General features: G+C 46.1%; 1 protein-coding gene across 1 annotated transcript in view; it reads left to right on the forward strand.

Annotated features, from left to right (window-relative positions):
- Positions 1–14,233, forward strand: part of LOC119939623 (ovostatin homolog 2-like) — a 62,243-nt gene that overhangs the window by 464 nt on the left and 47,546 nt on the right. The window contains exons 2-11 of the mRNA XM_038759746.1: positions 15–198; positions 1,468–1,624; positions 4,500–4,552; positions 4,914–4,934; positions 5,407–5,575; positions 6,380–6,464; positions 10,526–10,643; positions 11,211–11,325; positions 12,137–12,246; positions 13,522–13,680. Coding sequence (XP_038615674.1) covers positions 15–198; positions 1,468–1,624; positions 4,500–4,552; positions 4,914–4,934; positions 5,407–5,575; positions 6,380–6,464; positions 10,526–10,643; positions 11,211–11,325; positions 12,137–12,246; positions 13,522–13,680 — 1,171 coding nt within the window. The remainder of the gene's footprint in view (positions 1–14; positions 199–1,467; positions 1,625–4,499; positions 4,553–4,913; positions 4,935–5,406; positions 5,576–6,379; positions 6,465–10,525; positions 10,644–11,210; positions 11,326–12,136; positions 12,247–13,521; positions 13,681–14,233) is intronic.

Consider the following 14,233-nt stretch of genomic DNA (forward strand, 5'->3'; position numbering starts at 1 on the left):
TAACCTGCCTGTAGACAATATGTCCTGCTGCTCTCTTCAGTTCTAAGGAGTGACTTTCAAGATAAAGTGTGCCTTCACCTCTCCAACCTCAATGAGACTATGTCTATGAGTGTTATCTTGGAATATAATGGTGCCAATACCACCATTTTTGACCAGTCGGTGTCAGAGAGCCCTTTCTTTGAATGCAAAAGTTTCCAGGTGAGATATTGAACTGCTTACTCCGAGCAAGGAAGAAATGACTCCTAGGGAGACTGTGGAGAAAATTCCATTGCAAGAATTGGGGACTAGAGAGTAATGGAGAGTGAAGGAGAAGAAGAGGCGAAGAAGAACGCAGGAGATTAGTGTGAGAGGCAAATTCCCCTTTGACAGGGGAGAGAGAGAGTCTCAGAGGGAAGGGGAGCAGTCTGGGAACAGAGGAAAATTCTGAAAGAAGGAAAAATATTGGGGTAAAATTAGAGAGAAGAGGAATACAGAAATGTAGGAAATTTAGAAGCCAGCACTTGGAATCTTGTGGTAGTCATCAGTCAATCGGTTGTATTTATTGAGCTCTTACTATGTGCACAGTACTATACCAAGTGCTTGGAAGAATACATTCCTTCTACAGCCCAGCCCGCACCCTCCGCTCCTCTGCCGCTAACCTCCTCACCGTGCCTCGTTCTCGCCTGTCCCGCCATCGACCCCCGGCCCACATCGTCCCCCGGGCCTGGAATGCCCTCCCTCTGCCCATCCGCCAAGCTAGCTCTCTTCCTCCCTTCAAGGCCCTACTGAGAGCTCACCTCCTCCAGGAGGCCTTCCCGACTGAGCCCCTTCATTCCTCTCCCCCTTGTCCCCCTCTCCATCCCCCTATCTTACCTCCTTCCCTTCCCCACAGGACCTGTATATATGTTTGTACATAGTTCTTACTCTATTTATTTATTTATTTTACTTGTACATATCTATTTTATTTTATTTTGTTAGTATGTTTGGTTTTGTTCTCCGTCTCCCACTTTTAGACTGTGAGCCCACTGTTGGGTAGGGACTGTCTCTATATGTTGCCAACTTGTACTTCCCAAGCACTTAGTACAGTGCTCTGCACACAGTAAGTGCTCAATAAATATGATTGATTGATTGATTCCAACAATAAACAACCACAGTCCCTGCCCACAGCTAGCTTGCAGTCTAGAGGGGGAGGTAGACAGCAATGTAAATAAATAAATTACAGATATGTACCTAAGTGCTGTGGGGCTGAAGTGGCGGGGAGGGGGGCGGGGGTGAATAAAGTACAATCCAGAGCGCTTAGTATGGCACTTCATGTTCAGCAGGTGCTCAATGAAGAGCACTGATGATAAGAACAATTGGGGCGAGTTGGCCTAGCAAGGGGAAAACGGATGTACATGGGGACTGACTGTCAGGCCATCTGGCCAATTGATCTTTGTGGACCCGGTAAGCCCTGGCTCACCATCTTTGCTGGGCTGCGTTCACTCCAAGGTTCCCAGAGCCACGGCGGAACACCTGGCTTTTGTCACATTCTCTGCCGTGGGCAGCACCAGCCAAATGTCGGAGAGGAGATCTGTGGTCATTCCAACCGAAGAGAAGGTGACCTTCGTCCAGTCAGACAAGCCCATCTACAAGCCAGGGCAGAAGGGTGAGTTGGGGTCAAGGGGGTTTAGGAACTGTATGACCCAAGAGCGAACCCACCCTGAGCTGAGCTGCAACATCCCGGGGACATTAAAGTCTCCCTTGAGGGAGAAGGTGGACTGAGAGATTATGAATCCTGCTGCCTGCAGAGGCTCTTTGAATGCTCACTCTGCGTGAGCGTCGATGTGGTGTAGTGGAAGAATTTTGGCCCTGGAGGTCAAAGAACCCGCGTTTTAGTTCCAGCTCTGCCACTTCTTTACTGAGTGAACTTGGGCAAGTCACTTAACCTCCCCATTCCTCAGTTTCCACATCTGTAAAATGGGGATAATAATGGGCCTGGCCCTACCTCACAGGGGTATTGACGGCTAAATTGAAATAAGTAATGCAAATTGAAAGAAGTAATAAACCACACTAAATAGAATTAAGGTTCCCCTCTAGACTGAAAGCTTGTTATTAGCAGGGAATGTGTCTCCCAAGTCAATAGATCAGTGGTATTTATTGAGCGCTTACTGTGTGTGCAGCACTGTCCTAAGCACTTGGGAGAGTATGATATAAAAGTTGGTAGACACATTCCCTGTGCACAAAGAGCTTGCAGTTTAAAGGAAGAGACAGATAGTATGGATATGTACCTAAATTCCGTGGCACTGAGGGAGGGGTGAATAAACGTGCAAATCCAAGTGCAAGAGTGACGCAGACAGAAATGTATGAGAAAATGAAAGCTTAGTTGAAGACAACCTTTTGGGCTTCGAGGTCACATAACTCCCATGCGCTTGGTACAGTGCTCTGCACACAGTAAGAGCTCAATATATACCACGAATTTGTCCCTCAGTTTGAAAAATCAAACAAGTCAGCTGGTGCCTTCTGCTTCATTTCAGCTCTGCAATTTGAATTTAATGGGGGACATTTGAAGGAGCAAAATAGAAACTTCGCTGTCTAAAATAACTCCTTTCCCCTGGGAGTACTGAGCCACTCTTGAATTTAATGTTTGGGAACAGGACCTTGGAGGGAAGCAGGATGATATTTACAACGATATTACCTAGCATTGTCGCCTATTAACACTGGTATTTAACTGTGTATGTTAAGAATGCTGACCAAAGTCACTTCTGTCACTTTTGGTTTTAGAACTTGAGTTCTCAATTTAGGCTTAAGTTAGTCTTTTCAGAGAGAGGCCATCTCTGTAGTCAGTTCGGGTGTTTACATCGATCAATGATATTTATTAATAATAATTGTAATATTTGTTAAAGCGCTTACTATGAACCAGGCACTGTACTAAGCACTGAGGTGGAGGCAAGTTAATAGGGTTGGACGTAGTCCCTGTCCTACATAGGGCTCACAGTCTCAATCCCCAGCTTTTCAAATGAGGTAACTAAGGCCCAGACAAGTGAAGTGACTTGCCCAAGGTCACTTAGCAGACAAATGGCGGAGCCTGGATTAGAACCCATGACCTTCTGACTCCAGGCTTGTGCTCTATGCTGCATATTGAGCACTTACTTTGTGCAGAGCACTGTACTACACACTTGGGAGAGTACAATTCAACAAAATTGGTAGATGGGTTCCCTGCCCACAGCGAGCTTACAGTCTAGAGGGAGAGACAGGCATTACTATAAATAAATAATTTATGATTTATGGATATATATATATATATATATATATATATATATATATATATATATATATATATATATATATATACAGAAGGGCTAGGGGGTTGAGGGTGGGTTGAATACCTCATGTCCAAGGGTCATAGTTCCTAGTGCAAGTTCAGTTGGTCACAGAGGCTCCTGCACCCCCAGATAGGTCAAAACTGAGTTCAAATGGCTGCAGTTCTGTGCTGTCATCAGTTGCCAACAGTTATTGAAACAGGAAAGAAATTCCCTTCAAACCAACTTACTGGCATTGAGTTTTGTGTGATTTTAGTGGCAGAGGGAGGAGAGAACTCCCTTTTTGCTGAGGAATCCCAGAGTTATCTGTTGATTCCAGATTTCAGTCTGGGCTGCACTGGAGGCCCATCAGAATGTTCCAGAAAAAAATCATGCAGGCCATTGGTGAACCTGGAGAGTGGGAGGCAGAACTCCTGGTCCCTTATACACCATGGCCTATGGGAGAGACCACAGGTCTCGGAGTCGGAGGACCTGGGTTCTAATCCCAACTCTGTCACTTGCCTGCTGTGACCTTGGGTGAGGTGCTTAACTTTTCTGTGCCTCAGTTAACTCATCCTTCAAATGGGGTTCAATGCTTGTTCTCCCTCCTTCCCAGGCTGTGGGGCCCCATGTGGGGCAGGGACCGTGTCTGACTTGCTTATCATGTATCTACTCCAGTGCTTAGTATGGTTCTTGGCACGAAGTAAGAGCTGAGCAAATGCCACTATTATTATTATGCAAACCCCATTGCTGGCTCCTCATTGAACCTTAGGTGAGAGACAACCCCTTTGTGAATTTGACATGCTCCACCTCCTATCTCCATCCCCCCTTGAAGAGAGTCTCTGAGCAAGGTTTTGGGAGGACGCAGCATGGCATAGTGGATAGAGCATGGGCCTTGGAGTTGTTAGGTCATGGATTTGAATCCCATCTGTGCCACTTTTCTGCTGTGTGACCATGGGCTAGTCACTTCACTTCTCTGTGCCCAATTTGTGAGCTTCACAAGAGACAGGGACTGTGTCCAAACCAATTTGCTTGTTTCCACCCCAATGCTTAGTACAGTGCCTGACACATAGTAAGCGCTTAACAAATACCATTATTATTATTATTATTATTCCTAAAATGGACTTACCCCCAAAATACCAAGGGACCTTATCAGAGTGACTGATACACCACTGTCTCTCCACACGCCAATAGATTGTTTTATTCCAGTTTAAATGCCTGCCCCTTTCTCTTTCCCTTCAGTGATGTTTCGCATTGTGACTTTGGACAACAATTTGAAGGCCGTAAATGAGTCGGTGAGTGAGTTCAGGGGCTGGGGGTCTTGGAGGAGTGCCCCCCTGGAGTGTCCCCTGAATAACTGCTGTCCAGTGACCTTCCCCAGGAAACCACCCACCCTCACAGGGAATTAGCCCAGCTAAATCTCAGATTTCAGCTGAGCAGCTTAATGCTCCTTTCCAGTTGAAACCAAACCGAGGTGGGTGTGTGTATGTGTGCATATCACTCTCTCACCTCCTGCCATTTCCGCCCACCACATTCACCGGAACTGAACACTGGGTGGAAAACAATTACCTAGCCTTTAGTGGCTTGGGTTTCGGACTCCTCCAGCAGAAAAATGGTCTGTCTAGTTTTCAACGTATTTTTTTCTTCTTCTTTCAGTACCCTCTGGTCACCGTTCAGGTAAGAACCTCTTTGTGCCAAAACATTTGTTTTGAAGGGGGTGGTCCTCTCAATCCGATCAGGCTGAGATTGGAAGAGCTCGGTTTAAACAATAGGGGGATAGTTTTTCCATCCCAGATGTGTCAGTTCTGACCCAGATGGAAATCTCCTGGATTGACCTCAAGAATAAATGAAAAGTCAACAGAATGGGGCAGGAAGAGAATTTTAGAAAAAGGAAGGAGGCAATATGCAAGTAGTACAAGTATTGTATATACAAGTATATACAATATACAAGTGAAGTCCAAGATTGTGTTGGCCGATAACCACTTTAGGAGTTTGTAGTTTCTGGTTTTTGATATTTCTGGGTGAGATGCGTGTTCACGGGGGTGAGAATCTAAGAGAAGTTGTTATATTGTTTTTCTATCTCTAGGCAAACCCAAACAATCCGTTCCATGACTAACACCTGTTGCCGGTGTTCATCTTTTTCCTCCAGGATCCCGATAGAAACAGGATTTTTCAGTGGCTTCAGGTGAAGCCTCTCACTCCTATCGCTGAGTTCTCATTCCAGTTAATTTCAGAGCCCATCCTGGGAACATACACGATTACTGTCAGAAAAAATTCAGAAGAGACCGTGAGTCACCATTTCACCGTTGAGGAATATGGTAAGTGCCTGGCTTACCCTGTAGAAATGAAGAGAGTTTTCTAATTGGCAGCATTTATCAAGTGGTCACTGTGGGATGGAATGGATGGGGTGTTATTTAAAAAGAAGATGGCATTGTCTTTGCCTTCAGGGAGCTACAATCTAATGGGAAGAACACAGGAAATTATAACTGGGGTATTTGAGTGCTTACTATGTGTCAAGCACTGTACTAAATGTTGAGGCAGAAGATAATCAGGTCTCACATGGAGCTCACAGGCAAAGTAGGAGGAAGAATAGGGGTTTTCTAATGGTATTCAGTAAGCACTTACTATGTGCCTGACACTGTTCTAAGTGCTGGAGTAGATTCAAGGTAATGAGGTTGGACACAGTTCAAGTCCTACATGGTGCTTGCAGTAGTAAATCCCATTTTATAGGTGAGGCAACTGAGGCACAGAGAAGTTAAGTGACTTGCCCAAGTTCTTCCAGCAGTCCTTCTGACTCCCAGACCTGTTCTCTAGCCAATAGGCCATCCCCATTTTGCTAATGAGGGAACTGAGGCACAGAAAAACTAAGTGACCTGCTCAAAGTCACACAGCAGATAAGTGGAGAAACTAGGATTAGAATCCAGGTCCTCTGACTCCCAGCCTTTTCCACGAGGCCACACTGCTTCTCACAGGAAGCACAATCAAAGACCTCAGATGGACAGGTAGAAAATTAGAAGAAGGGAAGTATTGGAGGAAAATGAGTAGATAAGGCCCAAGAAACTTCCACCTTTTCCTTAAGGGCTCCGGAGTTCAAACTGAGGCTATTTGCTCTTTGTTTTCAGTACTACCTAAATATGAAGTTCAAGTCTATAGTCCTGAAGCAATTTCTGTGGAGGATCAGACATTCCAAGTGGACGTGTGTGCAAAGTAAGTACACAATTTTGTCTTCTCTCTTCCTAGAGTGTTATTCTAGATCATGAGGAATGGCTGTGTTAAGCAACTTAGGGATGGGGATATAAAAGAGAGGGGAGTGAAACGCAACTCGATGAGACTGATTCTCAACCAACCAATCCCACAGCCCCCCACCACCATCCCAAATCACAGTGTAGTATTCAACCCCAATATGGAGTTTCAGGGTTGGGAGGATTCGCATCAATACCTTTACATTCACATGTGGGGATTCACACCAGAATCGGTGATTTATAAAAACAGTCAGCAGCATCAGAATTTCCAGACTCCTGCCCAATCTGGATCCCTGTGAATTCACAGAAATCCTAAGGTTCCATCACTGTTTAAATCACTCCTCATCACCAATGCGGTGAAGTTGGGTTACTGAATCAGCTCTCGTGGATTCAATCCACTTTATTCAACAGGAAATCTAGGGGGAAAATGTTTCGTAGAATACCAAAACGTAGTCAAACTCAACTGGCTCTGAGCATGATCAAATGACTTTGGGACAGAGCTTCTGAAGTCTGGCAATACAGACAAGAAGATGATAATAAGGTATCTGTTTAGCACTTACAATGTGCCAGGCACTGTACTATATACACTGGGGTGGATACACGCAAATCGGGTTGGACACGATCCCTGTCCCACCTGGAGCTCACAGTCTTAATCCCCATTTTATAGATGACCTGAGACCCAGAGAAGTGAAGTGACTTACCCAAGGCCACACATCAGACAAGTGGCAGAGCTGGGATTAGAACCCAGGTCCTTCTGACTCCCAGATCTATGCTCTATCCATTAGGCCATTTAGAGATGAGATGACTGGCCATTTAGAGAAGTAGTAGTGGTAACATTTATTGAGCATCTACTTGGTTACCAGTGCACTGGGAAGGACACAATAAAGAAGTGACTTGTACTCCAAAAGTCAGCAGTAAGCCAGGAAAAAAAAACCAAGAAATGCCCCTCATCCTGATCCAAGGCCAGGTCTACAAGGAGCCCTGTAGTTTCATTGTCAAATCAAGCTGCAAATCTGCCAATTAATAAGTACAGTGCCTAGCACATAGTAAGCTCTTAACAAATACCATCGCCATTAATAATAATTATTATTATGGTATGTTAAGCATTTACTACGTGCCAAACACTGTTCTAAGTGCTGGGGTAGATATTGGGTAATCAGGTTGTCCCACGTGGGGCTCATGTTTTTAATCCCCATTTTCCAGATGAGGTAACTGAGGCACAGAGAAGTTAAGTGACTTGCCCAAGGTCACACAGCAGACAAGCGGTGGTGAAGGGATTAGAATCCATGACCTCTGACTCTGAAGCCCATGCTCTTTCCACTAAGCCATACTGGTAGATATGTCCCCTGCCACAACAAGCTTACCATCTATCGTACTCTTAAATGCTAAGTACAGTGCTCTCTCTATACACAGTAGAAATGATTAACTCTTTAAATTGTAAGATTCTAAACTCCTTCAGATTGGAAGACCCGAGAGGTCAGGGACCACATATTTTTCCCACTTAACATCATTGTCCTGAGTAAGTTAAGTAAGCACTTAACAGATACCACAATTATTATTATTAGCTGAAGTTTTCCTGGGGGTGGTGTCTGACCTTCTCTCTGAGCTGTGAGAGGTGAACAGCTCATATCGGTCATCCTGAACAACTTCACCAATTTTGCTTACAAATCCTGTTTGACGTGAATTTGGGAGAAGCAGTGAAGTTCTCTAATGTAAGCAGGCCACCATGAAGCAATATGTTCCCAGGACTTAATAATGATAATAGTATTTATTTAGCACTTACTTTGTGCCAGGCACTGTACTAAGTACTGGGGAGAACACGAGCAAATCAGGTTAGACACAGTTCCTGTCCCACGTGGGGCTCACAGCTTCAATCCCCATTTTACAGATGAGGTAACTGAGGAACAGAGAAGTGAGGTAAGTTGCCCAAAGTCACACAGCAGACATGTGGTGGAGTGGGGATTAGAAGGCAGAAGATAATCAGGTCTCACATGGAGCTCACAGGCAAAGTAGGAGGAAGAATAGGGTTTTTTTAATGGTATTCAGTAAGCACTTACTATGTGCCTGACACTGTTCTAAGTGGTGGAGTAGATTCAAGGTAATCAGGTTGGACACAGGCAAGTCCTACGTGGTGCTTGCAGTAGTAAATCCCATTTTATAGATGAGGCAACTGAGGCACAGAGAAGTCTGACTCCCAGGCCTGTGCTCTATCCACTGGGCCATGTTGACTTCATCTTGGGGGCAGAGGGGTAAAAGGTGACTATACTGCTGCCATACAGGAGCACCTGACGACAGTCACTTGCAAGCAAGGCAGGCAACAGGTGGCTTTTGGGTCATCCTGAGGGGCAATTCCATGGCACAGCTCGTGCGGGGATGCTTACCGCCACAGAGGTCAATGAGGATCTTTCTGAGGAAAAGACTTCCTTAGGCCTGTGAAGCAAGGAGGGAAAATCCCAAATGGCAGTTTGACCAACCATAGCTCCAATTCCAAACCAGAGCACAGTCCAAGCAGACCCACACGTGGAAAGGGCAGTTGGTCACCAATGGTCAACTCTTCTGAAGCCAAGGTCTGGCATAGGCTGGGCCCTCCCCTCCACAGAATTGTGGCTGAGAAGCAACGTGGCTTAATGAATAGAACGTGGGCCTGGGAGTCAGAAGGACCTGCCTTCTCATCCCAGCTCTGCCACATGTCTGCTGTGTGACCTTGGGCAAGTCGCTTCCCTTCTCTGTGCCTCAATTACTTATCTGTAAAGTGGGGATAAGAGAGTGAGCCCCATGTGGGACAGGGACAGTGTCCAACCAGATTAAGTTGTATCTACCCCAGTGCTTAAAACAGTGCTTGTCACATAGTAAATGCTTAACAAGTATCATAATTATTATTATTATTATTGTTCTCTGTGCCTCAGTTTCCTCATCTGTAATATGGGGATTAAGAGTGTGCGGCCCATGTGGGACAGGGACTGTGTCCAACCTGATTAGCTTGTATCTACCACAGAGGTTAGAAAAGTGCTTAGCACACAGTAAGCACATAACAGGTACCATAATTATTAGCTATGCTCAGGAGAACCAGATCGGCTGGTGGACCCAGATAGGAAGGAAAAGCTGGGTTTTAGTTCACCATCCATCCCACCTCAATTGCCCAGGACTGGGAATCTAGAGAAAAAGAAGCCCCCTAATGGATCGAATTTCCATTTTCGGGACAGAGAGAGCATGGCAGGGTGACAGAATCAGGTCTGGGTGGGCAGAAGCAACGTTTCTCTATGAGATGAGGACGGTGATGAAAGGAAAACTGTTTCTGACTAGTAAGTTGGCCACCCCCTCTGCCCTGGAGCTCCACTGGCCAACAAGCAGGCTTTCAGGGGGCAAAAAGTGGGGTAGCTCTCAGTGTTTAGTACAGTGCTCTGCAGGTAGTAAGTGCTCAATAAATGATAATGATGGTGGTAACAATAGCCAGCCAGCACTGAAGATGATGATGGAAGCCACCCAGGGACTCAAAAGTGAAATAAAATGCTGAAGCTACTGGTGACTGAAGAGCGAGCAGGGTCTGGGGGTGGGACCCCTCACCCCCCCAACCCCTGCTACTGTCAAATTCCCCCCACCAATAATAATTATAATAATAATGGAGGTATTGGCTAAGCCCTTACATTGTGCCAAACACTGGGGTAGAGTGCCTTGCACAAAGTGCTTAACAAATGCCATCATTGTTATTATTACTATTATTATTATTATAAGCAGTGAGGCTTAGTGGATAGAGAACAGGCCTGGGAGTCAGAAGGACCTGGGTTCTAATCCCGGCTCCACCATGTGTCTGCTGTGTGACCCTGGGCAAGTCACTTCACATCTCTGGACTTCAGTTACCTCTGTAAAATGGGGATTGAGACTGTGAGCCCCAGGTGGGACAGGGACTCTGTCCAACCCAGTTTGCTTGTGTCCACTGCAGCACTTGGTACAGTGCCTGGCACATAGTAAGCACTTAACAAATACCATAATTATTTAATTATTAGCATTATCTCCTCTTCTCTCCAGGTACGCCTACGCCCAGCCTGTGCAGGGAAAAGCCAAGATTCAAGTGTGCAGAAAATACTTTTCTTCTCCAGGTTGTGGCAGAGGCCAGAATGAGATCTGCCAACGCTTTACCCTAGAGGTAGGGCTACCTGAGCTTCCCTCAGAATAGCCCCCATTCTCTCCTTCCCGTGCAAACCTGCCTTTGCTTTTCTCATCCTCTCTCTCTCTGCCATTTCCCTTCTGCTTTTGGTTTATAATGGGCCTTGGTCTAAGCAAGGGAGTGGTCTCTAGACTGTGAGCTTGTTGTGAGCAGGGAATGTGTGTGTTGTTATACTGTACTCTCCCAAGCGCTCAGTACAGTGCTTTGCACACAGTAAGCTCTCAATGAATATGATTGAATGAATGAATGGATAGATTTTGGGTCCTGGGGATGGGGCAGGAGTGGTGGGGGAGGAGGTGGGAGGAGGAGTGTCTCCTTGGGCCTCCACTAGACATTTTGGCTCCCGCCCATGGCTAGGTAGGTTACAGTGGCCTGGTGACAGTCCCTGGAACCAGAACCTTGGTAAACATGATCAAGAGAAGGATGACCGTGAGGGAAAACCTGATTCTATCGACACAGAAAACCATCAGGACTGTCAGGAGGGGAGTCCCTATTCCCAAGATTCAAGGGGCCATTGACCAGTTTGTTTGTTTCACTCGCTCTTAGCTAAACACGACAGGCTGTGCCTCCCAGAGCCTGGAAACAGAAGCCTTTCAGCTCTACCGGTCTGGGCTTTACATGTTGCTAGAAGTCAAGGCCATTGTGATGGAGAACGGGACAGGTAATGCCCTGGGGTGGGAATGGGGGGTGCGGAACGAGGCTGGCAGATGCAAAGTCCCATAATAATAATATTAATAATAATAACCGTGGTGTGAAGTGCTTACTATGTGCCAAGCACTGCACTAATCAGGTCGGACACGGTCCCTCTCCCACAAGAGGTTCACAGTCTAAGGGGAAAGGAGAACAGCATGCTGCTTTAGGGAAGCAGAATGGCTTAGTAGATAAAGCGTGTGCCCGGGAGTCGTAAGGACCTGGGTCCTAATCCTGACTCTATCACTAGTCTGCTATGTGACCATAACAGTACCATAATTATTATTATTCTCTGGGCCTTAGTTTCCTCATCTATAAAGTGGGGATTAAATATCTGTTCTCCCCACTTAGACTATGAAACTGACATGGAGCCAGTACTGATCCCGATGTGATTAACTTGTATATCCCACAGTGATTAGTACAGTGCTTGGCACGTAGTAAGCACTCAACAAATACCACAGCTATCATTATTATTATTGGCTGTAAAATGGAGGTGTCTGGATGTCTATGAAATGCTTAGAGATTTACCTGATAAAGGCTTGTGGGAAAGAGAGAGATCATTTATTATTTATGTGCTGCCTAAATTGGTTGCTGATCCCTGACCAGTATTTTACCTTTCATTCATTCACTCATTCAATCGTATTTATTGAGCACGTACTGTGTGCAAAGCACTGTACTAAGTGCTTGGGAGAGTATAATATAGCAACAAACAGACACATTCCTGCCCACACCGAGCTCACTGTCTACCCTCCTCCTGAGCAGTCTCCTCCACTCCCCCTCAGGCTTGCAGTTCACGGATTCCAGCACCATTTCCATCTCCTCGATGCTTGGGAGAATTCAGTTTGAGAACATGGGCCGCTACTATAAGAAGGGGATCCCTTACACTGGACAGGTAGGTGTCAGTGAAAAGAAGTCTCCTTAGGGCCTCCCAAGGTCACCCGTGGGCCCTGGGTTCTTTGGACCATCCCCTTCTTTGATCTCAAGCTCATTTATTTCCTCCTGTGACCAAAGTCACAGAAAAAGCGGCGTGGCTTAGTGGAATGAGCACTGGACCCGAGAGCCAGAAGACCTGGGTTCTAACACCAGCTCTGCCACATGTCTGCTGTGTGACCTCGGGCAAGTCATTCAACTTCTCTGAGTCTGTTTCCTCGTCTGTTAAATGCAGATTAAGATTGGGAGCCCCATACTGGACAGGATTGGATTACCCCAGTGCTTAGTACAGTGCCTGGCACATAGTATGTGCTTAACAAATATCAAAGAAAGAAAAGTCATACAGTGGAGGAAGACAGTGGAGTGGAGAAATCCAGAAATCAAGACTTGTCATGTGACTTGCCTATCCCCAGTGTCCTCCACCCTATGGCCATTTAAATTGAGATTTTGTTTCCCCACTGGGGTGGTTCTTCAACCCAGCAGAGGGAAGGCAAGAACACCATCACCATCAAGCAGCATGACCTCGCGGACAGAGCACAGGCCTGAGAGTCAGGTCACGGGTTCTAATACTGGCTCTGCCACTTGTCTGCTGTGTGACCTTGGCCCAGTCACTTTACTTCTCTGGGCCTTGGTTACCTCATCTGTAAAATGGGGATTGAGACTGTGAGCCCCACGTGGGACAGGGTCCATGTCCACCTCGATTTGCTTGTATCCAGTCCAGCACTTTGTACAGTGCCTGGCACGTAGTAAGCGCTTAACAAATACCACAATTATTATTATCATCATCAGTGACATTTATCAAGTGCTTACCATGTGCAGAACACTGCACTAAACGTTTGAGAGAAAGTACAACATAACAGTGTTGGTAGACACATTCCCAATACCTTCACTTTCTTCCCCTAGAGTCCTAGAAGATTCCTTCGCAAACTCCCTCAATCCGTGGTAGAAGATACGAGCACTCATACTAAATACAACTCACCCAACAGCCGGGACTTCCCAATGAACCCCCACAAAACTTCCTTCCTGGTTCCCTTTTTCTCCCTCCGTAGGGATCCTCCAAAGGAATTTAAGGACCCTTCTCCCCTTCCTGACACAAAATGGCAGCTTAGAACGTGCTAACTCTACACAACCACCTAATTGACATTCACGATGGGTGATGCTGATGCCAATGTGAATCTTCCACGGTCACATCAACACCTCAGAAAATGACTTTTTTCCCCTCTCTCCCTCGGTGCAGTTCACCTTGGTCAAGGCCGACAACTCTCCCATTGAGAATGCGGTGGTTCAGCTGGAACTCAATGACAAGGTTCTTGCTAACTACACCACGGACTCGAATGGCAGTGCCCAGTTTTCCATTGACACCTCCAACATCTTCGACCCACAGATCAACCTGAGAGTAAGTCCCCAAAAAGGGAACAGGCACTGTTTCTGAAAAAAGGAAATGATCAATCACTCAATCAGTCGTGTTTGAGTGCTTAATGGCAGGTAAGGCACCCCACTGTTCTGGAAAGACCACAGGACAGGGAGTCAGGGAACCTGGCTTCTAATCCTTGCTCTGCTGTATGACCTTGGGCAAGTCACTTTCCTGGGCCTGTTTCCTCTTCAAGCAATCAGTTATATTTATTGAGTGCTTACTATGTGCAGAGCACTGTACTTAGCACTTGGCAGAGTGCAATATAAGACTTTGTTCCTTGTCCACTAGGAACTTACAGCTTAGAGGGGGAGACGGACAATAATATAAATAAATTATGGATATGCACATAAGTTCTGTGCGGCTGAAGGTGGGGTCAATAAAGGGTGCAAATCCAAGGGCAAGAGCTAGGAATTAGGGGAAGGAGTTAGGGGAAGCAGCATGGCATAGTGGATAGAGCACCGGCCTGGGGGTCAGAAGGTCATGGGATCACACTTGCCTGCTGTGTGATCTCGGGCAAATCACTTCACTTCCCTGG

This window comes from Tachyglossus aculeatus, chromosome 17 (assembly GCF_015852505.1).
Source record: "Tachyglossus aculeatus isolate mTacAcu1 chromosome 17, mTacAcu1.pri, whole genome shotgun sequence".
Taxonomy (NCBI): domain Eukaryota; kingdom Metazoa; phylum Chordata; class Mammalia; order Monotremata; family Tachyglossidae; genus Tachyglossus; species Tachyglossus aculeatus.